Here is a 24,995-nt window from a genome sequence, read left to right as displayed (position 1 = left end):
GCACACACACAGTCATGATGAGGGACAGTAGACAATGCTGACACCCTCCTGACCCCTCCCATGTCCACAGAACAAATAGAAGCAGCTTGTAAAGTACACACAGACAGCTGCTCTGCCCCGACTCCAGTCTCACCAGCCTCACCAGCCACCAACACAAATGTTGCTTTTCATATCAAGCCAGGAGCAGCTCTGACTAAATAATGCACATGCACTGGGAAGGTCCAGCTCTTTTTTCTCTCTTTTCCTTTCCTTTTTTTCCCCCAGCAAAGCAACAGCTCCACATGGCGCTCAATCAAGCAGGCCTACTTTTGATTACTTGAAATCTGGTGCCAACCTTTTTTTTTTTTTTTTACATCACAACAGTGGTGTTACTCTGCACCACCAAAGGAGGTAAACATAACAGTATCTCACAAAAGTCAGTACACCCCTCACATTTCTGCAGATATTTAAATATATCTTTTCATAGGATAACATTGAAGAAATTACATTTTGACACAATGAAAAGTAGTCAGTTTACAGGTTATATAACAGTGTTCATTTGTTGTTTCTTTAAAATAGCTTCAAATGCAGCCATTACATTTCTCTGTGATCCTCATGGAGGAGTAGAAGAGGATTCCAGTGACAACCTGTGAAGCTCTGGTAAACTCCATGCCTAAGAGTGTTAAGGCAGTGCTAGAAAAATAATGGTGACCACATAAAATATTGACACTGGCATTTTCACTTAGGGGTGTACTTACTTTTGTTGCCAGGAGTTTTGCGATTAATGGCTGTATTTTGAGTTCCTCTGAGGGAATAAGCCATAGACTTTCTACTTTTTATTGTGACAAAGTGTCATTTTTTTCATGTTGTCTCATAAAAGGTATGATTAAATTAGTGTTGTCAAGTGATTATCTTTTTAAACTAGCACACCATTTTTCATAATTAATTGCGATGAATTGTGATTAATCAAATTTTTCTACTTCTGCTTTTAGTTTTTTTTTCTAGCAAGCTTGTAACAGCTATTTGCTTGAGTACAATTATGGATTAGTGCTGTCAAAGTTAAAGCTTTAAAGCTTTAACTCTTGAGTTAAACTTTTACCTGCAGAGTAAAAGCTTTAAGTAGCACTAAAAATGATCAAATAGAAAGTATATTTAAAATCCAAGACTGTTATAATGTTGATGTTTATTTTATTTTAAATATACTGTTATATTTTTGGGGCTTTTTAGCCTTTAATTGACAGGACAGCTGAAGAGTTGATATTTCTTTGATCCTTGAATAGAATTCTTCTCCTTTAAAATACAACTGTTGAACAAAATGATCAAAATCTTTTAAATCATACAAACAATTCTCAGAACTTAGCAGAACACTTCACCTTTTGTGAGGCCCTGTGGAGGGAATTTGCGCATATTTTGCTACGAGATTATACTGTAAAGATGTACAACTAATATGCTATTTGAATTTGGCTTTGTAAAGTGTGCAAGTTACTTGAGAGCGTCAAGTAGGTAAAACTGAAAATTTACACCAGTGACTAAGTTCAGCGACAGGAAGTAAATAAAATAGTTAATTATTTTAATGCTTTAAATAATTTAAATTAATCTCCAGAGTTAATGCTTTAATTTTGACAGCCCTAAATTAAATATCTGCAGAAATGTAAAGGGGTGTGTTCATTTTTGCGAGATAGTGTACATTCACAGTGCAGTTTATCAAGTGTATTCCAGAGTGAGATGTGATAAACTTCACAAGAAACGAGTGTGTAGTGCTGTGATGCGAGGACGGTTGTCATGGAAATGAGATGTTTAGCACGTCCTGTTTTGCCCTCTCAGAATTCTGGTCAAAGGTGCTCCTTCTTGTCTGCATTTTCTATTAGCTGCTGTCTGGACTTTGTTTTCTTGTGAGATGCCGAACATCCGAAAGTCAAGAGGCGTCTGTGTCTGTGTGGTCGTGAGTGACAGAAAGGTTGGCGATGGGGGTTGCATCCAAAAGAAAGGATTGCTGTCGGGGTGACAGCTCCAAGATGGACAGGATGCTATTCTCCTCGGGAACGGCGTCAGTCAAGCTGTCAGCCTGCCTCTCCGACAGCCCCTCATTCCTCTTAATTTGGCCTTTTGTTGAGCGGTCACTGGGTAAGCGCCGGCACTCCATGTGGCCGCTCTGATAAACTGCACAATGAAACGGGTGCAACTGCCCAAGATGAACTCTATGACATCATACGGAAGTCTCTTTGATGGCATTAATTGCAAAAACAGCTTTGTCTTTTCCTATCTCGCTCCACAAACACCCCAGTCCTCTGCACTCTATTCTCTTCTGTCTATTATGTATTGACAGCATCTCCTGGATGGTTGAGCGCTTTCTGATATGCAAACATTGGAGTATTGTAGTAGGTGTGCTTCCCTCACCACGTGTGCGTATGTGTTAAAGCAGGGAGAAAGAGAAGTTTGCGGCACTCACACATTGTAAATCTTTTCTTATAATGGCAGTTATAGGCTGGAGTGTTGAAAGGAGATAAGACCCTGAAGCGGACTGAAAGGGAACGTTCGAAGCATTGTATTCCCGCGCAGCTCTCGCTTCCCCTCTCCTCTGCTCTCACACGCTTGCAGCATGCCACACTCTGATGAAGCACCCATTAAAGATACCAACGCACAGGTGAGCTCCAGCAGGAAGAAAATGTTTTTAAAGCACCGCAATTGATCAAAACAAGGCACGAAGGATTGGATTCGCATTGAGGAATCTCCCCAGGAGTCCCTCGCATCCTCCTGGAATGAGTTTTATGATTTAAACGGTCATGTGATGCTCCCTCATTTTAACATCTTCAATATGAGCTTGTCGGTAAGCGACTCCACAATGCTGCGTCAGGGCACGAGTACGTGAAAGACTGTATAACACAGCGAGGTGTAACAGACCATTGAGCCAGCCACTCAAGCACGCATGCACGCTGGAATGCAACAATTTTCCATGATCTTAACACAATGACATTTTGTTTCTAGTCGAGCAGCAAAGCATTTGAATCATCCATACATGACGAGAATTCTAAATTCAATTTGAGTGTTTGTAATGAAAAGTGCCAAAAGGTTTACTATATGCTAAAAAACTAACTTTTCACTTTTCACAGGGTGATATGTTCCGCGGTTCTTTTGTGTTTGTTTATGAGCGAGTTATGCATCTAATGAGCCATAATGAGCCCACCACACAGTTCTCACCCTTCTCTACACGTGTTAACTTAGTAACTTTAATTAGAATAGCTGTACTGTACATTGCACTAGTTGTGTTGCTTTAAGGCTTTTTCTATATAAATAATTTAATGGCTTTAAATAATAAGGTTGAAAATATTTATTTGTCATTAAAAAAAAGGTTTACTAATTGTTTGTATGGATATTTACTAATTTTATTTATCGCTAAGCGAACTTCCGGTTTCCGCCAACGCACTTCCGGTTTGCTAGCGAAAGACGCTAATTCACCGAGCAGTATGGAAATGCTATCCACTGCCATCCACGTTGAATTGTCAGGCAGGAATGCAGTAAGTTTCGTTTTTATTATACTTTATACATATGAGTGTGAATATTAGTGCTTATTTTTGTTGAAATGATGTTGTAAATAATTTGATGCACTTTTGTTTGCGGCTGATTTATTATCAATTGTGATGGACACAAATAAAATATAGCTATGATTGGTCGTAATAAGAAACTGGGAAAGAAACTACGTAACGTGTACAGTGACTCTCCACTGCATATTCTTCACATTGTCTGTTGATGTTATTCTGAAAGTCGGCCTTATTTATTTGTATTGCACGTTTCATAATGTACCTGAACATGTCACCCTGTGCATGGCGGGCTTGCACTCTTCAAAACAAAAAGCACCCATGAATGCATCGAGAAACAGATGAGAAATGTACTAAAACAAAGTCCTATTCATTCTCATCTCTTCAAGGAGAGTCTTTAGAACTCATATTTACAGATGAAATTATTCTTGTCTCAGATCATTAACTCATGGAATAATAAAGCCTGCTCACAGTTAGTCCCCGTGGATAAACTAATCAATCCTTGATTTTCACTACCTCAGAAATCCCATCCGAAAAAGAAGTCACAGAGCTTTGTTTCATTTCAAGAAACCATTCGAAATATTGTTGAATCTCATCTCGTATTTATAAATGCAGTTTTCGAAGGGCCGACGGAATCATTGACTTTCGGTACCGAGCTTCTCTCCAATGTGTTTAATTAAATCCAGGTTTTAGCCCCTGATGCTAGCTAGCTAGCTAGCTCCCTAGCAGGTAAACAAGCACCATGGGAGCTAGCTAGGGAGCTAGCTAGTTTGGTTAAAGCCAAACGGTGGCAGGTTTTTTACTTTCTGGACCTGGATTTGCCACATTATATATGAGTTTGTGTGTGCGCGTGTCTTTTGCCTAGCAACAGATGCGCAAACAGTCGAAGTAGGAAGTGGAACCTGATTAAATCAAGTGTTGACTCAAGGGTCACATTGGGAAACTGACAATAATGTCCGCAGTTACAGCTGAATACTCTCACGTGCGTCCACGGGAGTCACCGACATTTACATTTGGCAACGCCGCTTCTCTCAAAAGTCACTAAAGTGATAACAACGGTCCGTCTTGATTGACACTTTTAGGAGGGGAATTTACAGTATGTATCTAAAGAACAACATGGCAAATGAAGATTTGGTTGAAGCTATGGAATGTTTTCAGGTGTGTGTGTGTGCGCATACGCTCAGACAGTTGGTGGTGCTGGCGCAGGAGATAGTGAGTGGGGGGGAGATGAGGCAGTGTATCAACTTGTGAACATCTGTTCCTCACACAAACCACAAAGCTGGCGCTGAGAAAATAGAGGATAACTACGTTCTCCTCTGCCCACCTTTCGACACACGCACACACACGTCCATGCACGCACGCACGCACACGTCGTCGCCACCTTGTCTCTCCTCAACCCCCCAAATGTTCTCACATTCCTTATTAAACTCAGTTTCTGTCCTCGATGCAGAAAAATCTTTTTTTTTTTTTCTCGAAAATCTCTCTGGTAGGATTTCTGTCTTTTTTGTGTCACATTTGTTCAGTCATTTGGTTACGATGAAAGCGATCATATGTTCACATGACAACTTTGAATAATGAACGGATAATTTAGCGCATGAAATGAAAGATGAACATTTATTTTCAGTAGACTTCACACAGATCTGATCGGCTGGAAGAGGTTGACAGATATTTTGTATCCTATGCAAAATCGGTGATGGGTTATTATGACATAATTTGCCGTTGCATCAATGACATCATTGATCGGATCCGTGAAATAAGACGTTGCAGCAAACTCAATCTTGTTCACTTCAGGGACGTTCTATGCTGCCATCCAAGTTTTCATAAAATATACAGTCAGATCTTCTTTTTTTTTTAAATTCTTTGCCCTTATTTTTCAACAATTTGTTGTTTTGTTCCCCTCATTTTCCGCGACTTGTCAGACTTTAATTGATAATGTTTTTTCCCCAATACATATCAGTAGGCATCAATTATTTGCACATTTTGGGCTGGTCCGGTCCAGATCTGGGTCTTGTCTCAATCTGGGTTGGTACTGTATAGTAAACAAATCAATTTTTTACATTAGGTTGGTTTCCATCCACCTATTCTTATTAGAATTTCCAAGAACTGCGAAAATAAAAAGCCTAAGATTTGCACCCAAAAAAAAGTTTTTACGCTTGTAATGGGTGGATCTTTCTACGTATCTATAAAACTGAAATGCAAATTTAGGTTTTGGTAACAGAATTTGCGAATAAACAAACAATGACAGGACTGGATACGACGTCGCACATTTTGACCGGATATTACGACAAACGTACATAGTGTAGTCACAACAAAAAAAAGTTATAAAGTGAGGTATGTTTGAATGGGTGGGACGAAGAAATTAAAATATTTCTGGAATCAATAAAAGAAGCTAACCTTAATCTTTTGTTGTCAGTCAGCCGAGTGTATTGTGGCAGAGCGAAATATTCACAAAATAATAACAAATGGAAACGGGCATAAGTTGTATGTTTGCTTTGCACATTTTCACAAAATTTGCTTAATTATAGACATATTGATCTTCTGAGCCGATCGGTGATCGTTTTCTTACACTCGCTGATCGGCTCCAAAATCGGATCATTTAAAGCCTTTTCTTCAGTGTTGCTGAAGTTGTCGAGCATGTGGACTTGGACTTGATTCCTGTTTCGTTGTCTTATTGTCTTGCATTAGGGTCCGCAAAAAATGAGTGCCAATACTCGGCTTTATTTCAAGGTGATGGTAGCGGCTGATTTGCAATCAAAAGATATATTTTTTTTTGTGTTATTTAAAAAAAATGGTATCGAACATTTCACACTTTTAATGGAAGTTACTGCTGGAACGATAACATAAGAAAAGGCTTACTGATAGCTAGCTATGGAGGATTAGCAGAATTCTGAACGATAGGCCTGTGATAATTTTGGCAAGAGGTGGGAATCTGTTGGAGATTCACTGTCCCTCGCCTCTTAAAGACCCTTTTATTTAGTTTGTCTCCTTTTCTTCTGCTCACCGTCTTTCTCATTGCCTTCCTTCCTCTATCTGGACCTGCTGGGAGGGTGCGCTAGTGCTGGGTGGCAGTTCCTTATTGTGGAGAGTCTGTGTGTGTGTGTGTGTGTGTGTGTGTGTGTGTGTACGCGCGCGCGTGTGCGTGTGTGCGTGTGTCAGTATGCTGTTTGGGGCTGATAAGGCCCAGGGAGAAGAGCCAGCGTGCCGACATATTCTTACCACCGTGGTTATCGGCCGTCGCAGCTGTGCCTGAGCTCGGCGACATCTGCTCCCTCACAGGAAGCCTATGCTGCAGCTCGTAACGCCTCACACAAACACACACACACAAACGCGCGCGCACGTGCACGCACACATATGCACACACACATGCACAGTTACAGGTAGAACTCCTTGAGACAATGAAGTGTATTTACAGCTCACACTGACACATTTTGATTTCTTCAGTGTGTGTGTATGTGTGTGTGTGGTTCACATGTGAGATGACTGGATTGGAGCAGTGACACCATAGTTCTGCTGGGTTTTTATCACTGAATTACAGAGGGGATGCTTATGACTAAGCCTAATTATAGAGGCCTTATCGGTGCAATGTTCACAAAGCTCATTACTGCCAAGAAATGGCAAGCGCTGCAGGTAATTCACTACACTGGGTATTAGTCCTCTATCTGGCTTTGACTTCCACGTATTCAGTCTCCATCAAATTAGGATTTTCATATCTGAATCTTATTGCGCCGCTTTCCTCTCTAACACTTTGCTGATTTAAGTGAAGGCTGTCATTTTTACTTCAAGACACTACTTAGTTTCTTCAAGAATCAATTACATTATTATTTTTTTTATCCTTCTTGCCTCGTTTCACATGATTTTTTTTTAATGGTAAAATGTACGTTACCCTCCATCTTTTCTTAATATATCTAGTGAGGAATAAGCGGTTCAGAAAGTAGCTTGGTTACTTTACCAAGTAATAATAATAATAATGCATCGGATTTATATAGCGTTTTCTGGACACTCAAAGACGCTTTACAATGGAATGGATACATTATTCATGCACTCGCACATCCACCCTAGTGGCAGTAAGCTACTTAAGTAGCCACAGCTGCCCCCGGGGCTGGCTAACGGAAGCGTGGCTGCCAGTGTGCGCCTACGGCCCCTCCGACCACCACCGCCAAACATTCGCACCTTCCATACACCAGTGTGAGTAGCACTGGAGGCAATGTGAGTGAAGTGCCTTGCCCAAGAACACGACGACACTTGACTAGGGGAGAGCGGGGATCGAACAGCCGAACTTCTGGTTACTGAACGACCGTCTCCACACCCTGAGCCACGCCCGCCGCACTAAGTAACTAAGCTTCTTTACTCATTACATGATTTGAAAAGTAACTTACCTACTCTACTGATTACATTATGTCCTCGAGTTCGGTCGTACGCGACCTACGTCGTTTCGACTTTACGGCGCCCGTACCTCGTCCGTAGCGCCTTCTTTTTTGTTAATTTCCCACAGTAATCACGCTATTTTAAAGTTATTTAAAGTTGTGTTGTTGTTACCTCCAGCAACGGACGTCAATCGGGCAGGTCGGCTCGCCATCAGGCGCGTCATATTTCCGTGTTCAAGTTTGAATTAGCTCCGCTCTGTCGTCCGTCAGCAATAAATGTCTTTGCGGAAACACTAAATACCAGTTCCTTTCCGGGTCACGCAAATATGTTTTTTAAAATTACTGTACAAAGTATTTTGATGTAAATATCGACTTTAACGGTGAAATCTAACTTAAAGTCGAAATTCGGCTGCCTCCATTCTACATCACTGTCCAAATAAAGTTTCTACAAAATGTATTAAACTGGAAATTATTTAAAAAATAATTAATCTAATATTTATGTAAGTAACAACCAAATAAATAATATAGAGCTAACTTGTCATTACAGTCCGGGTTCCAGTCTTCTTGAAGGTCAAGAGTAAGATGGAGCTGATCCCAGTTGACTTTGGACAAAAGTTTCCAACCGGCCACAAGACGTATAAAGACAAATATTAAACAAAATAAAGACATCCATGCTCACATTACTACTGTATGGAGCATTTAGAGACTTTAATGAACTTTTGGATAAGGATGGGCTGTATATGCAAACTCCACACCGGTTGATAATAAATAGTTCTATAGTGTGTGTTGGTCTGGGGATGCGCAAAGCTTGAACTCCACGCACGCACACAGACCTGTTCAAAAATATTGATACTTCTTTCATTTTCCTTTCCACCGCAGGACAACAGAGTTCACTTTCGTGAGCTTGTTAAAAGTGATGGCAATCATGTATAACAGCCGGGAAGAACCGGTTTAACCACGGTGTCATTTGGATTCTGTGGGCTCGTAAAAGACGGTTATCGACGAGACGATTGCCGGTATGTACTTTTTTTCTTTCTTTCTAAAAATAAGATCACGTCCACAAAGGAAAATAAGTTGCTCATGATCAACGATTAACTTAGGAAAGTTAATAAATGATGCCAAAATCTGCCGTTATTCCAGCTAACTTGCAAACATAAAAAAAAACAGAACCCCTAACAAGACAAGTAAACGCCACATTGCCCTTTTAGTATGTAGCATGAAAACAACACAAATTGTTATCCATCAATCACTCTCACTTAATGAGCACTCCTCATGGCAACAAACTGTCGAACCTTCCGTATAAGACGCGCTCCTACCTTCGCCAGATCTGAGTTGGACACTGGGTGCCATCTTTGGATTGAGGCCTCTGTGCCGGAGAACGTCTTTAGTCCTCAGATCTCTGTGGCTGACCAGGGTCACCGTGGGGACGAGTGCCAGGTGTCCACCTTTCTGGTGAACCTTCTTCTTGTGCTCCTGATGGACGTCAGCAGACATTTTCGCAACTGTTTTTTTCTCACTGTCAACTTGTTTTCCAGCAGTTTGTCGCAATTCTTCTATCAACTAAGAAGGAAACTCTTAGGCCAGTTAGTTCTAAACGGGAAAGACAAAAACTAGAAACCAGTCTATAAAGTCTTCGGATTTATAGCAGTGTTAGCTAAAACTTCTTGCTCATAATGAAAAAAGTTTGGCATGTTTCTTCTCGTAAATGTCCATCTTTGTACACAACAACCTGCTAAATTATACCTTGCAGGGGTGATAACGATGTAATGTTCCAAAACGAGGAAAAACAAGATTGCGTCCTCTTCATCCTTTCATGTCTTTGCCAATTTGGATTTCAGCAGTATTATTCCTGGCTTCCTTTGATATTTTCCTTTCAGTGTATCCTTAAGATGTTAGCTTTGATGTGGGAAACTCATCCTTTTTCGAACCAAAAGTCTCTCCCAAGATGAACTGATTCCGTCTACGTCCTGGTCAGTTCTTCGGGTTCCTCGGCAAGCGTGCGTGAGGCGTGGCAGCAACACAACACAGCGTGTGTACGTGTGTGTCAACAGCAGGTCAGATAGTGTCACGGCTCTATCGAAGGGGCCGTGCTGTGGTGTGAACCCTCCTCCCCGTCCTGCCTGACTCAAATGAGAAGTGCGCATTTGTGTGTCACGGTGAGTGTGTTGCAGTGCCCGAACCCCCGGGGAGGTTAGAAAGCGAGAACGGCTTCAGTGATCTTAGCAGACAGCAGCAGGCAGCAGGACCTGAACCTCCATCTGGGCTTCCTCTACAGGAACCAGCTGCGACTGCGGCCAGCAGCATCTTATTCACCCTTTTTTTTTTTCCTGTTGCCCTCCTTCAATAGGCTCGTTTGCGCCTGTGCGCCTTTTCTACACCTGTGATAGCTTTTGTGTTTTCATATAACCAGACTGGCATCCTGTTACATTTTTCAACACGTTCCGTTAACTCTGCAGATATCGTACACATCATAGTTCTGGTTTCCCTCTGGGGCACCATTATGACTGTGAACCAATGTACTTACTGTAACCATATGACAATTCATATTAGGGCTGGGTATCGATTCTAATTTCCTCAATCGATTCAATTTCGATTCACAAGAGTTCAGTTCGATTTTTCCGATTACACTTCGCTTTAATCCGATAGTGATTAATTATGGAACATCAATTCTTCTCAAATATCAAGAACATGATAGAAACTCCACAAACAATACATTTCAAATCCAAGGCAACAGATGAAAATGTCGTATTTCCTATTTTAACATCTTTACCAGATAAAAATACACGAAGACCCTCTCGCTGTTTAACATTCGACAAGGAAACGGTGAGTAATTCTGCGAGAACAGAATTATTTGCAGCGTCCATTCCGTCCGTTAGGTTTGTTTGTTCCCCCCACCGCCATCGGCGCTTCTTGGTTTCTCCCCGGCCTACAAAACGCCTGATTGGTCTGACCTAAAAAAGGTCGGTTGCAAACGTATCAGCGGGAGCGGGTACAAGATGTATTCTCCGGAGTTTGTGAAGTCAAAAATGCCGCAAGAATTCAGCTTGCTGGCAAGGTTACTGCTTCATATTATCACATGTACGAAACAAAACAGAAGCCATTAAAATAAACGTTTGATCAACTGTTTTTCATTTTATTTTTAAAACGTGATCGGTAAGAAAAACGCTTGTGCGCCGCTTCACCTTTGTCCTATGCCTTACATAAATAAGGCATATGTGCCAACCAGTCCAAATGGCCAGTTTTATGCAAACAAAATTAGAATATACTGTAAAACTGGACACAATTATTGAAATTGATGCCTTCATTTCATCAGTGTGTAAAAAAAGAATGTGCAATTTAACACCTGAGACTCAAGTCCCACCCAGGTTGCCATGCATCTAATTATCTAAATGCGCCAAGCAGCAATTTCTATGTAAAAGTGTTTGAAATTAACAGGCGAATAAAGCCAGCGTGAAAGCGACTGTGGTCTGATGTGAAAGCTCAGTTACACCGTAGCTACCTGTCTTCGAACCTCTGACCTCTTAGGACTCAGTATCCCTGAGCTTCTCAATGACGCACACATACACGCGCACACAAACACCTCAGGAAGCTTCTGTTGGAGCGAGTTGTGCGCTGATGAGAGAAGTGAGAGAGGATGTGAGCACATGATGTGCCAAATGCCTGCTTGAAACCAGATGGTCATCAGCAGAGAGGAAGTGAAAGAGAAAAAAGAGAGAGAGAGAGAGAGAGAGAGAAACTTATTTACAGACATACAGTGCATGTGGGATTTCCCACAGTTACTAGTGTGCATGCAATTATAGTGGTAGTCCACTTTAAGTCAATCAATAATTAACCAGCAGATGCTACATCAAAATCCAAACGCATTTTCGCGCCGGGGCAAGTCTAGTTTAGCGTGTTTGTGAATTTGGTAGACCTTCTACGTCTTGACAGGCGTTCTGGTGTATTCTACTGCAGGACCCCAGCAAATCTGGCAATTTGGGACACCAAATTGGGAAAGAGCAATGGGACTGGCGGGACGTCTGTGATGAATTTAAAAGGAAAGAGTCGGCCGCGTTCCCTCCCACAACGAACGCGAACACTCCCTTCTACCTGCGCTAGCCTTGGAAAATACCAAAAGAAAGAAAAGACCAACCATACGCACAGTTAGACTTTGTAGTACACGTGCACTGGGCACGTAAATAGGGTCCAGTCCTACTTTGTAATTTTGCCTTTTATGTACCTCAGCACGTAAACCATTTTTTGCAAGTGTCACATATTATAGGATCCTTTGCCCTTTTGTGTCATCCCCCTTCCCCAGATGTTGGCAGGTTTGAAATGAGTTTTGGGGTGGGGAGAGAGATAATAATTGTGCCGTAATCACTGGCAGACAGCTCTGACTCTGGCAGGTGCTATCAGAGTAGCGACCCAGTGGTCCCTTCTCCCCTCAGATAAGGTCAGAGGGGGCTGGCAGGATGGAGGGGACGGGTGGAGGGAGGAGCGAGGGAGCAAAAGAGGGAGAATAGGGCAGAGGGGGGGGCAAAGCGTGCATTACAGATGAGCGGCTCGCCTGGCCTTATCTCCCCCCGGCGGCTGCCGCTGGAGGCTTCCAGATGCGACGCGCCGAAGCAGCAGTGTCACAGCGATCCCTCTATCAGCGGCGCGCAGACACCCATTGCCAAACACAACCCCAGCAAGAGGACGCAACATTTGCTTTTTTACAACTTCAGCGCTTGAGAAGATGGCAAATGATCTGCCACTTTTGTTTTGGTACATCTACACGCTTGGAGTTGTAAATCCATTCCACTGTTGTTTTTTGTAGCCAGGTTCAAAATGAGTCGGCTGTTGTGTCTGGGTCCATGACATTTTTTGACCTACTTTTGAGTTTTTTTTTTTTACAAGGATCAAAGGCAAAAGTTCTTCCAGCAGGCTGGTTTCGGTCAAGCATCTCACTGTAAAGCGTGAGAAAGAAAAAGGCCTGAGCGGCTGCTTGGTTGTGAGAAGCAACCATATGGTGAAGCATCTCGAGACATTCAATGCCGCTAATGACTTAGCTTAGCTAGCTTAGCTCGTTTTAAGCCACTTTTATTTTAAATGTCTTTTCCGTTATTTGCAAAGTATTTTAAATGTTGCACTTTTAATAATGTGAAGCACATTGCGTTACCGTGTGTATAGTTTGACCAGATTTTCAAAATTAAATGCTACAATTTTGCTGGGGGGGGGGGGGGGGGGTTGCAGTCGCTAATGCGAAATAGCCTACTATCTTGGTTGACAGTTCAACAGCACTAAACAAGTCGAAGCACTCACCATCATCCAACCTTTTTTGCTTTGTCCCGGCAGCTATTGGAAGCTGGCTGTGCCATGAACCTTTTGCCAGTCAAGCTTTGTAACATTGGAAATGTACCCCTCAAAAGCTCAGCTTGTGTTGCCTGACCGGCGAGTGGTGACTGCAGTGGAGAATAGGACTACATTTTCCATCATTCTCAGATGCGAAAGCAGGAAGTAGTTGAGAACGAGAACGCAAATGTAAGTAAATATGAAGGAACAGTTAACTTCCCGTTTAATAGATTTATCATATGAATCGCTATGACAACTGTGTGATTTACATACACGTGGCAAAAAAAAAACAGCGGGACAGGACCTGCGTGATAACGGGACAAAACAATGAGGTGGGCGAGGCTCAAAAGTGACAGTCTCGGTCGAAACAGGACGTCTGTTTACCCTACTTGTGTATGAAATGCTCGACATAAATAAAGCTGCCTTAGCTTAAAGCTACAGTAGATCAATCCGTTTTATAGCTCTTGTTCTTCTTACAGGTGAGGTGGCGCCAATCCCAGCTATCTTCTACTAAGTTTAATGCTTTATTAGTGCTCTTTTTCAAAATGTTCAACACTTTTTTTTGGGATCAGCACCAAATCAAGCAACTTCATAGCTATCCACAGTCTGTTGCGCGATTATAGAAAATTCAGCCCATATCCAATTAACTTCTATCATTTGCTTGTGGAAAGTGAGCTGTGTAGTTTTTTAATTATAGCAATAAAACATTTAATGAAAACAAAACAAGCACAAGTTAGTAAAGGTGAAACAATGCCAATTTTACTATGATAGAAACAAAATGTTACGTGGGAGGTGGTTCCAAATCATTCTTCCCTATGCAAGCTGGTATTGTATTGAAAATGTCACTAAACTAATAAACAGCATATTAGCATCTTCGCAGTGAAAACAAGGCAAACAAGTCAGAGAGGACTTGTTCACCTTCCTCGCTCTCTCACTCTCTACGGTGTTTTTAGAATACACACCTGTTTGGCACAGACTGCCTCAGAAAACCTCCAGATCCTAACAGAACTCTAAAAGTTAAACCGTCCCCATCTGTCGCAGCGGAGCCGTACCCAGATGCACACTGAACGCCTCCTCCTTTCTTATCCTTTCTCACAGCAGACTTGGCACTCATTCAAGAACTGTCAAAGCACACCTGCTAAATTAAGCCTGTTCTCATACTTAAACACATGCAGACACAGAGGCAAGTTCAGGAAGACATTGTGTTTACACACATGCTCACACACAGATGAATATGACAATAATACGTACACTTTAGAATTTAAAGATAGTGGTGGGTGTAAGTGACATTATGCTCGTCTCGAGTTTTTCGCTTTATGTTTATAGTTTTGTTGAGACAGTAGCTCAAATCTGTTTTTTTTTCTGACCTCGTAGTCATCATTTCCCACTCCTATACTTCCATGTTTTTTTTTTAAAATCTTATTTAAATGTCAAAATACTATTCGTACTTGCCTTGAAACCAAACGTGATCTTTTGACACCCACCTCTTCTGACCCACATAAACCCATCTTCTCACCTCTCTTGTGGCAGCCGCTGAGACACTCTAAATAGGTTGCCACTGTGAATCGGAGACAGATGGAAACGAAGGTTCCCTGCAGAGAGGTTCCCTTGCAGCTGTGTTGTGTATATGGTGCCGGGGAGTGATGACAGCATAGTGCGGGGACACCCAGGGACATAGACGGCGGCGCCATCTCCGTCTTTTTCTCACACGCTCTGCGGGCTGCACAAAGGTGCAAAAAGCAATGGTGTTAGCTCCAATGTCTGCTTCCAGGAATGTGAAAGTGGAGATATAAGGGAAGAGACAAGCGGTAGATTGTTGTATCACTCAACATTCAACCACATTGAAATGAAAACAGGGATACTGTCGCCTAATAGGGCAATTTAGGGTGTAGTGTATCGGCTATTCTTAGCACGACCAAACACTCTTTAAAAAAAGAAAAAAAAGTTGGCTCAAAAATAAACCAGATTGGGTCAAAAAGGGACAGACCCAACTTTTTGGGTTACTCCTTTAACCCCAAAAGTTTACCCACGAAACAACCCCACAACAAACACAGATGACTTCACTTGACCCCCCCCCCCCCCAAACGAAATCCCCCCCCCCCCCCCAAACACACACAAAAAAAAGGCTTGTTTTGTGATTTAATCATTTGACCCAAATTTTGGGGTTAAAGAAATTACCGTAAAAATCTGATTATTTCATATTTTGGGTAAAATGACTCAGTAAGTTGGGTTATTTTTGTGTTCAATAACCCAAAGAGGTGGGTTATTTTAAGTTTTTGGGATAAATAAATAACCCTACAAAGTTGAGTTATTTAGTTTTGGGGTGACTAAATAAATAACCCCAAAAGCATTATTATTATTATTATTATTATCATCATCATCATCATCATCTTGTTCAGAAAGCCAAACGTTGTGTTATTTAAATATTTTGGTTGACCCAGCAGTTTTTAGAGTGAACTGTGACAAGAATACCACCAGTCACAATTATGCAGGGGTTGGGTGGGCTATGGGTGCCTGAGCTGAGATTTATTTTCTCTCCTGTGTTTAAATGATTAGTGTGAGGTGTGATGGACCTTATTACCTGTGCTGCTTACATAGATTTTTTTTGGCTGCACTTATGAGTTCTTATAAATGCACATTTTTTTTGTACTGACAGTAAGGATAGGCTGATATGGAAAAAGTGTCAGGATGCCCCTCCTCATTAGAGCTGTATTTTACACATAGAGAGGAGTCCAGGGATTACTTTTGTTTGATCTGCTTTGCATAAACCGATCCAATCTAACCCTTGCTTGTGAGGAAAAATCAATTAAATTCTCCGTAATTGGACTGACAGTGCACTCCAAGTAGAACAGAAGTCAATATTAAAGATGAAAAATGAAGCCAAAGGCCACCTCACTCCATTGATTTGCACTGAGAAGAGGCGGCTTCTAGATATTATTGCCACATAGGAATATGAGCTATTGAACTACATAATGTTGTTATTGTCTCAGCATTGAAATGGATGAGAGGCTGAGTGGGAGCATGGGCTGACAGCTCCAATTAAAGTTCACTGATCTATATACAGAGCTGCCTTGTTTATTCTTTGTGAAAAGTCAGTGCGCCGCACAGTCGGCAGCACGTCTGCATCGGTAGGAGCCGCAGTCGACACATAACGAATGCAAGTAGGCTTAATCAAGATGCAATTACTGAAGAGGCGCAAAAACCCATTAAGCCTTTACGTATTGTATTTTTATTATGAAATGTGCGACTACACTCCAAGCAAAAACACACTTATTGATGGCTACAAACACGGAAAAAGGAGCAACTTTCTTATTCAGTGATAAATGAAAAGATTGATGAAGCTATTGAAGCTACAGTTGAAAGGGTGCATCAATGTGTTTAACCGCTAAAACTCCGAAATTCCCTTTGGGCCATATTGCCAACCCAACCACGTTGATCTTTCATGTGTTTTACAAATTTCAGAAACATAAGACTATGCAAAAGAAAGGTCCCTGTTTTGCACATCTTACAGCCACTGGAAATCCAATGAATAATACATTTACTTCACATGAAAGTTACTCATCTTGAGGAGGGAATCCAGCATGTTTTACAGTAAAAAAAACAAAAAAAAAACACTTGTAAGCATTTGCAAAGTCAATAGTTTTAGAAATGGAAACTTGGGATAGGTGGCCAGTATTTCAGCAATAATAATAATAATGATACTACTACTAATAATAACTAGAGCTGCGCAAAGCTATAACAGGCCTTTGCACGTTCGGATACTTGCACATTGGGGAGACAACAACCTTTGTAAATGTTTTTACCAGGCTTTATGTGTGTTAGTTTAGTGCCCAGGTTTAGACCCTCAAAAAACAACATAATTTCTCCTTGTAAACATGTGGTGAAATAAAAAGATTTTAATATATTTTCATCTTAAGCTACTTTTGATGAAACATGCAAATTTCAAGATGACGGGATAATTATTCTTATTTTTTTATTATGTCGTGGGCCTCCCAAATTTTGTTGATTTAGACTGAATGCTTAAGAAGGAATTATAAAATGCAAAATTTGATGCCCTGCCCTCGTCATATATAGTATGTAGAAACCTTAAGATTTGTTTTCCCTTTGTTGATGTACTGGGTGTTGAGATGGATTTGAAGTCACAGTCTTGGACAAGGGGGCCCCTGTAAATGTGCAAAAATGGGCAAAAATTGTACATTCAAATGCTCATAGCTCACTTCCTGTACATTTTATGGTATGACAACCGAATACTTTTTCGTGCATCTCGGGGTGCTACACGTCCCTCCCAATTATTGTAGCCCTAGGTCAAACATACTAGAATAATGATAACTTCTACAGAAACAATTGGGCCCTCAGGCCCGCATAATAATAATAAGTTCTAGATTGCAATTTGAACTCTAGTGAGGACATCACTGAGTAGCATTGATTGGTAGCTCCCCGCTGATGCGATAAATATTCCAACCTTTTAATAAGGAAAGCCAACAATCATAATTATTTTTAGCCAGAAAAAAAAAAAAAACTCAAAACAAAACAAAGTGCAATGTCTATTACAAATGCAATCACCATTCCTGCACAATGTTAATTAGTGAAAAATTACTGCCAACAAGACTCCTTGGTCTGACAGGTGAGCTAAATCTATCATGAATATTAAAATCGGATACAAAAAGTGAAAATAGTCATTTTAAGCTAAAAATATCTAATTAAAGCCTGCCAGTCAGTAGTGTGTAGACATGTTTTCTGCATGCTGGCTTCATCTGTCCTGTATTCATCTTATGTTATTCAGGTTTTGAAGCAAATGCTGACAGATGTGCACTAATCAGCAGACAGATGGACTGACCGACGATCAAAAGGTAGGCAGATGATCACATAGTTAGACGACGCTTTGAAAAGGCACGTTGGCTAATTTTATAGACACGTCTAGTATTATCCAAGTTGTGAGTGTATTGGTTGCAGGATCATTTTTTACTGTTAGGTTGCAGTTTAAGGAACAGTTATTATTACAGAAAATACACTAGATAAAAACACCTGGTGTCATCATTAGAGGAGGGAAGAATAATCAGAATTGAGCGTGCCCAGTACGTAACTAATGGGGGCTCGTCCGGGATCTGCGGTAGCCGCGGGTGCGGGGGTTGGTTTGGGTTTAGTTGGTGCACTTTCCTTACTTTCGTTTTTCTTTCTTTCGTTTGTTGTCTTTCGTTCGTTTGCTTTCTTTCGTTCTTTCTTAAGTTCTCTCACTCTCTCTCACTCTCACATTCTTCCTAGACTAGGGCAGGGGTGTCCAGCGTCTATCAGGCACCCATTTAATTGTATTAGTTTGTTCTTTTCGGGACGATTCCTGGGCGGGGCGGATACCCTGGCGGGGGTCGCAACAGGAGATTCGGTTGAGAAGCACTGCATTGGGTTCATGGGTGACCCCTCCTTGAGCCGTCGCCTTATCGTGGTGATGACAATGTGCGTCCTTCCCCTTTCCATGGGCTCACCACCTGAGGGAGGAGCCAAGAGGGTTTGGTGCCTAGAGAACAGGGCGGCCAAAAGGGATCTCAGTGGTCTGATCCTTGGCCACCGCAGACCCAAAAAGAACATACAAATTCCACACACGAAGACTGAAACCCAGATTTGAACCCACAACCTCGTTACTGAGCGGCAGATGTGCAAACCACTTGTCCACTGTGATGTAAAATATATCAAATATCATCCTCTTCATTTTTATTCCTATTAAACACAAATGTAATCAACAATGTTACTCAGAGGAGCACAGACCTCTGCCAAGGTCAGACAATGCTAAACATGTCTTTGAGGGTTTAATTGGAAAATCGTAACGTGACAAAGCGATCCAACAGCCACAATGAGCAAAACAAAACCACAATCAAAACACATTTATCCAAATCTGTTAAAAAGGGGAGAGAGAAAAATCAAAGGTCATAACTAATTGACTAAGTGATGGTGATGAAAGCATAACCATTTGTCTGGTTTCTTTTGTCCTTGATGGATATAGATGGTGCGTATTATTATCATGTTGTTATAAATACTCGCACAGTGACTTGCACTTGCCTAAGTGCCAATGTTATATTTACATTTTAATTGCTTGGAACCTTCCGAGAAATCCCTCTTGTCATGATATTGGAGCCCGGAAAAGCGAAGCAAAGCATGGTCCAATGTCAGCCTGCTCACCGCCGGTCCCCTCCACCTCTTACCGTCCTCTCCTGCCTGTCAGCTTATCAGGACCCTGGCAGACACTGTGATCAGGGTTACCAAGCGCTGCCTGAATGTTTGTTTGCTTCTTATCCCACCTCGTGGTGTGGCATGCAGCGCACAGCGCCTCAAGCCCCTTAGCATACCCTGCATGGACGGCAGAGATAAAACAAGCCCCCCCCCCCCCCCCCCAAAAAAAAGCCGGAACTAAAGATCAACCGTCAGAGTAGCCGTAAACATCACCGGAGGAATCTACATGCCCTTCCCACAGGAGAGGAGACCAGTTGTAGACTCTTGAATGTCAGACTGGAAAGTTTAGAAAGCCATCGACAGTGTGTGACTGATATCCTTCCCTCGGGTGTGTCACTTCATTGTCTTTAAGCGGCTCCTTTCTGATTTACTCGTACTTGCCCGCAGGTAATGATGCAGTAAAAGTCTGATGGAAACAGCTGCCCACTAAGCTAGTTGGAGGATGGATGGTCTTTTGGGTTCGTAACACATCTGGTGCCTTCTGGCTGACAATTACAGATTTTTGTCAAATTATTTTCAACTTTTTTTTTTTCAAAGATCCGGTCTGTGTCCCATAGCGGGTGTCCGTAAACTGTTGTGAGTGGAAAGGGAAATGTTAAGGGCGAGTTGTAGCCTGCCCCAGCTAGTTTTGGGCGAGAGGTGGAGAACACCATGGACAGCTCCTCAGCCAACAGATAGACAAGCAGTATTGACGTTCACACCCATGCCCAAGTTTGAGTCTTAAGTTAATCTAACGTATGTTTTTGAAATGCGCGTGGAAATCGCAAAGCCCTTGCACCACCTGGTAGTTGTGCCAACGACTACCGCTAGCTAGCTAGCTGGTACAACGAAGCACGGATGGATTTAAGGTTATACCAAAAGTGAAAAGTGCTATTTGTCAGTGTAAATCGAAGGATCCTGAATGTAAGAAAGTTAAAAGTTAGTTATTTTGTAATTAAAAAAGGAAAACCTTTGTGTAGACTGACGCGGCTGTTTTAGCGTGCCGGCCGCGTACATCCTTAGTAGTACGCTCTCATATGTAAAATTTTTTTTTTAAAAAAAAGAAGTAAATATGAGGCTTAGTTAAGCACTTTAGAGAACATATGATGTAGATAAAGCACTTCATAAGTGCACTCCATTTACCATTATGATCAAATTGGATTTTCCATTCTTTGGACTGTGCCGTGTTTTTCGACAAAAGTACGATTAGTAACCTATTCAAGTTGATTCGTTGATTACAGTTAAACAACTAGCGATTGCAGATTTTGGGTCCAAGTCCGAGCTCCAGTTAGTATACTTCAAGTTTGAAGTACAAAACTTCTTAGGTAGCTTTTTTTTGCTACCTTCTATCCATCATATATATATATATATATTTAAAAAAAATAACACCTGTATAGCCTACCATTGATTTATACAAATATGCTATGTGTAAACACAAACAAAGCCTAAACAGTAGTTATTGTCATCTTTGGTGACTCTGTTGTAATATCTTGTGTTCAAAAAAGATTAGTCAGATTAAAGTCGCAGGTGAGCTCGATCCTATCCCGACTGATTTAAGCAGCATGGCAGAATACATTCTGGACAGATCGCCAGTCAACTGCAACTTTTTGGCTACGAATCTTCATTTTGTGTGTGTTTTCTTGTCTGCATGTCAGGGGGAAGAAAAAACATAACTTTTTATGATTGTCATAATTAGAGCATGCTTGTCTTTGCGCTTCGCTTAGACTTTTTGAAGCTTATGAGAGGAGGTGCTTTATGTTTTCTCTCCGGAGTCCTGGAGGCAGGAGCAAAATGACAACAGGAACCCAGATCTGTCAGCTGATGCTTTTACGGGACGGCAAGTGTTTGAATTTCATATGTACTTATTAAGTCTTCATACAAAACTACTGACATATCCCAAAAAGTTTTTCCCCACCCCATTTCTCATAGCTACACGGATTACAGCTAAATTACCATTAGAAATATTGGACTTAATGTACTAATTGGACATCACTGTCAAGTTTCAACTCTCTGGAGAGACAGTTTTCACCTTTTAAGGTCAAAATGCCTGACAAGGACATTTGATGCTGTTCACTGTGTCAAACTATCCACCGGCCAGAAAACAACTCTGCTGGTCTTTGCCGACTTTTTGAGCCGCACAAGCTGCGTCCAGAGCGGTGAAGGTCAGAGTCAGATGCAGGACAAAAGATACAATTCAAAGTGACAAATGGGCAGAAAGAATGAGATAGCGGATTGTGCGCAGAAGAGAGGGAAACAGAAAGAGTGAGCGATGAGAGACAGCGCACATGCCCGGCGGTGGCGGAGAAAGAGGAGGAGGCAGTGAGTAAATAGTCAGCGGCTCTAATAGGAATATCAAGCCAGTGAAAGGTAAACAGGCTTCTCCAGGCAGATACAAAGGGAATGTGGTGGCTTTGAGAGCGCTGGAGTGTCGGCACGCTGCTGTGGCACAATGATAATAGCCCCGGGCCTGCCTGCATCCCAGAGATAAGGCAGAGCACTGGCATGTGTCGCCCCTGATCCCAATTTCACAGTCAATATTCATCCAGCTCGACAAACAAGCACCATTTAAGATAAAAAATAAATATAGAGTCCTTCTGCTATTACCTCCTGTTTATAAATCTGCACACAGCGCCCGCTGCCTTTTTAAACAGTAGCAAACACACCCCCACCCCAGCCCAGACGACACCCCCCCCCCCCACCCACCCGCCCACCCTTCTTTCCAGGCACTTCACTCCTCCTCCCAATCCTCTCATCCTCATCTTCGCCGTCTTCCTGCACATCTGGGGATTTGCATTGCTTTGTTTTTAGTCGTCTCCGACTGCTGCAGGGGTGTGTGTCTTTATGTGTCTTCTCGTGAGGCCGTGTGCGTTTTGCGCGCGCGCCAGATGGTCATTGAGATGGAGGGCTGTATATTGTAGATATCCCGATGACTGTGCCAGCTTTGATTGATGTATGTGTGTTTGTGTCTAGTGGAACCTTTGCCACAACCATGTGGTGTCAAGTTGAAGCGTTTCCATACTGTATTATCTTCTCCTGACACAAATGAAAATCTTACATCGATCCGCTCGTTCATCAGACACTTGTCGCTGTTACAAGGTAAACAATACACAGAAATTCTATTACCGTTTGACTTGAGCAGAGGAAACAGCGCGCCAGAAGCTTATGCGTTTGGCTACATGTGACAGGATCCACTTAGTGTTAAGCTTAAAATTGTTTTTTAAAAGTTGGAGAAAAAAAAATAATTTATCTTATCCTGCAGGAAGTTTGCCTCTAAAATAAAATTACATTCTGGATTTAACAACTCCCTATCTTGTATTGCAGGCCTTAAGCTGCATACGGCAGGCGGGCTGTGCTTTGATCACCATCTGCGACATTCCCAAAGAGAAATAAATCAAGATCTAAGCACAGCTGGATAACTTGTTTTATTTCTTTAGCTGGCGTGCGCTCAGAGTAACTGCCAAAATTAGTTTTGGGAGTTTTGCACCATGCAGTATTACAAAGAGTGTGAAGTGTGTAGAACCTAAGCCTGATGGGAGCCAGGACTGACATGTTGGTCACATCATCACAGTAGACTAAGATAAATGCCAGAATCTTACATCCATCGAGCTGCTAGATGGATGTGCACACATAACCAGTGTTGGGCACTTCCGTTCAATCGGCAATTCCCGTCTTTAACGATTTCCACCTTGCAGCAAGTGCACAATGACACAAAGCCTCGGGTAAATGCATGAACAGAGCGCCAACTGTGGCACGTTTACGTCCGTCGATCGGGGTGAGTACATACAGGCCCTCTCATTCCTTGTAATTTTTGTGAGCCATCGCGTCATAAAGCACTCACCGAATATATGGAATTAAGCGCAGGATGGCGGGCATCGTCATTGACGGGAATTGATTAATAACCGAATTTTACCAGTTCTGGTCATAACTTCCATAAATCCTGCCGCCCACTGCCTACTGACCACTGATCTGAATATATTACTGGATAGCCGATAGCACATACACGCCCGTGCAAGCCGTTGAAGCCACAGGGCGGCCATCTTACTCCTCCCATCTCGCGTGTAGACTACTGTATAAACTATTAGACATATACAGCTCGTATGCTCTTAGTATGCGGGGGTGGGGGTGTTTGTGGCGGGGCGGTCATTATCTTTTTAACAAGTAATAATAATAATAATAATAAGTAAAATAACAAAATTAACAAGTATTATGCTGTTTCTACTAAGAACTGTCTCAAATAAGATCGTATGCCGAGAAACGTTTCTTAGAAGTAGTAATATGGCGTCTTTGCCTATCAGCGTTCCAGTAATATATACAGATCAGTGCAACTGACTTAATACTTGGCCTTTTTAGGACCCCTTAGCTGTTTAAAAACCTACCTGATGCAAAATAAACGAACTGAGCACTAAATTAATGCTTGCATAAGCGTAGCAATAATGAGGAATTGACAACAGGAGGAAAACATCATCATCACGGTGTGTCGTCACCCGAGCTCCACAGCACGGCCAGCTATCAGTATTGGGACAGAACCAGAAGGAAGGCTTGGAGAATGGTATGCGAGGAAGTTAGCATACCTGGTAAGAATATATGTTCTTGTTTACTGTGGCATTCAGTGTTTCCGTCATTCGTCAAACAGGCGTCCGTCGTTGTCAGACTGGGAAGGTCCGTTGGTACTGACCTGGTTATTGATTACATTGACTGATGAAAACCTACTTTTACCCATTTTTCAAAGTTTCCCTTTATTCGTTAATCGTCAACAAAACGGCCGTCCATCATTGACGTTTTGACAGATCTTGCCCACCTCTGCTTATGAGGGATCACCTTAGAAGCGCACCTGTCCCTTCCTCATCTCTTTGGCCTTCTCCTGTCCTTCCTTTTTCTCTCCTGGTACGAACCTGTCCACGAATGACCAACTGGCCGTATCCCTTTAAATCTGGCCCGGGCCGAGCCGCTGCCTCGGCGAGATTACTGCACACTCTCCGAGGCTCCACAGATGGGAGAGACAAGCTGCCAGCTGGCACAGGGACACCCAGCATCCCCACTGGAAAATGGCCAACAGTCCTGGCTCTGTGGTCTCTGCTCGGCCCATTCACACTCCTGATCGTTACTTCTCCAACATTCTGCTCTAGCATGTATCACGCTCTCTCCGTTTGGCCATTTTTGTCTTTGTCTTTCTCACTCTTATATGTAATCAACATATTTTCACACAAAAAAGAAAGCATAATAGCATCAAGAATAATAGTTAAGGCAACTTTATTTCTTTAGCACATTTCATTTTCAAGGATTTTCAAATTACTAAAAGAACGTACATTTACAAAATTCAATCATATTTATATTCAAAAGATTTGAAGACAATTAAAAGCAAAGGCAATAAATAAAAAGTAGCTTTCTAAAATTGCTAAAATACCGTATTGTGAAATTGATTTAAAAATGCTTTAAAAAAATACCTTATTAAAATAAATGGGGGAACTTATTCCATTTGCGTTCAGCATAACAGCTAAATGCTGCTTCACCATGTTTGCTTTGAAACCTGGGCTCCACTAATTGGCCTCAGAGCCCTACTAGTTTTATATTCAGTTAGCATTTCCTTAATAGTGACCTTTGA

The 24,995-nt window shown here is 41.8% G+C and overlaps 1 protein-coding gene and 1 long non-coding RNA gene across 2 annotated transcripts in view; one reads left to right on the top strand and one right to left on the bottom strand.

Annotated features, from left to right (window-relative positions):
* The window catches only part of cbfa2t3 (CBFA2/RUNX1 partner transcriptional co-repressor 3), a 53,164-nt gene extending 43,384 nt beyond the window's left edge, over positions 1-9,780 (bottom strand). The window contains exon 1 of the mRNA XM_086071544.1: positions 9,196-9,780. Within this exon, the coding sequence (XP_085927670.1) occupies positions 9,196-9,373 (178 nt within the window). The 5' untranslated portion in view covers positions 9,374-9,780. The remainder of the gene's footprint in view (positions 1-9,195) is intronic.
* LOC147176712 (uncharacterized) lies at positions 3,417-22,800 on the top strand. Its single transcript, XR_015094385.1, has 3 exons — positions 3,417-3,494; positions 17,976-18,042; positions 22,715-22,800. It is a non-coding gene; the product is annotated as an uncharacterized LOC147176712 (long non-coding RNA).
* Positions 22,801-24,995: the final 2,195 nt, after the last annotated feature.

Source organism: Leptonotus elevatus, chromosome 3, assembly GCF_054856555.1.
Source record: "Leptonotus elevatus isolate MCC_2025b chromosome 3, RoL_Lele_1.0, whole genome shotgun sequence".
Lineage (NCBI taxonomy): Eukaryota > Metazoa > Chordata > Actinopteri > Syngnathiformes > Syngnathidae > Leptonotus > Leptonotus elevatus.
Note: the sequence above shows the minus strand (reverse complement) of the source record. Positions and strands in the feature narration are given on the sequence as shown.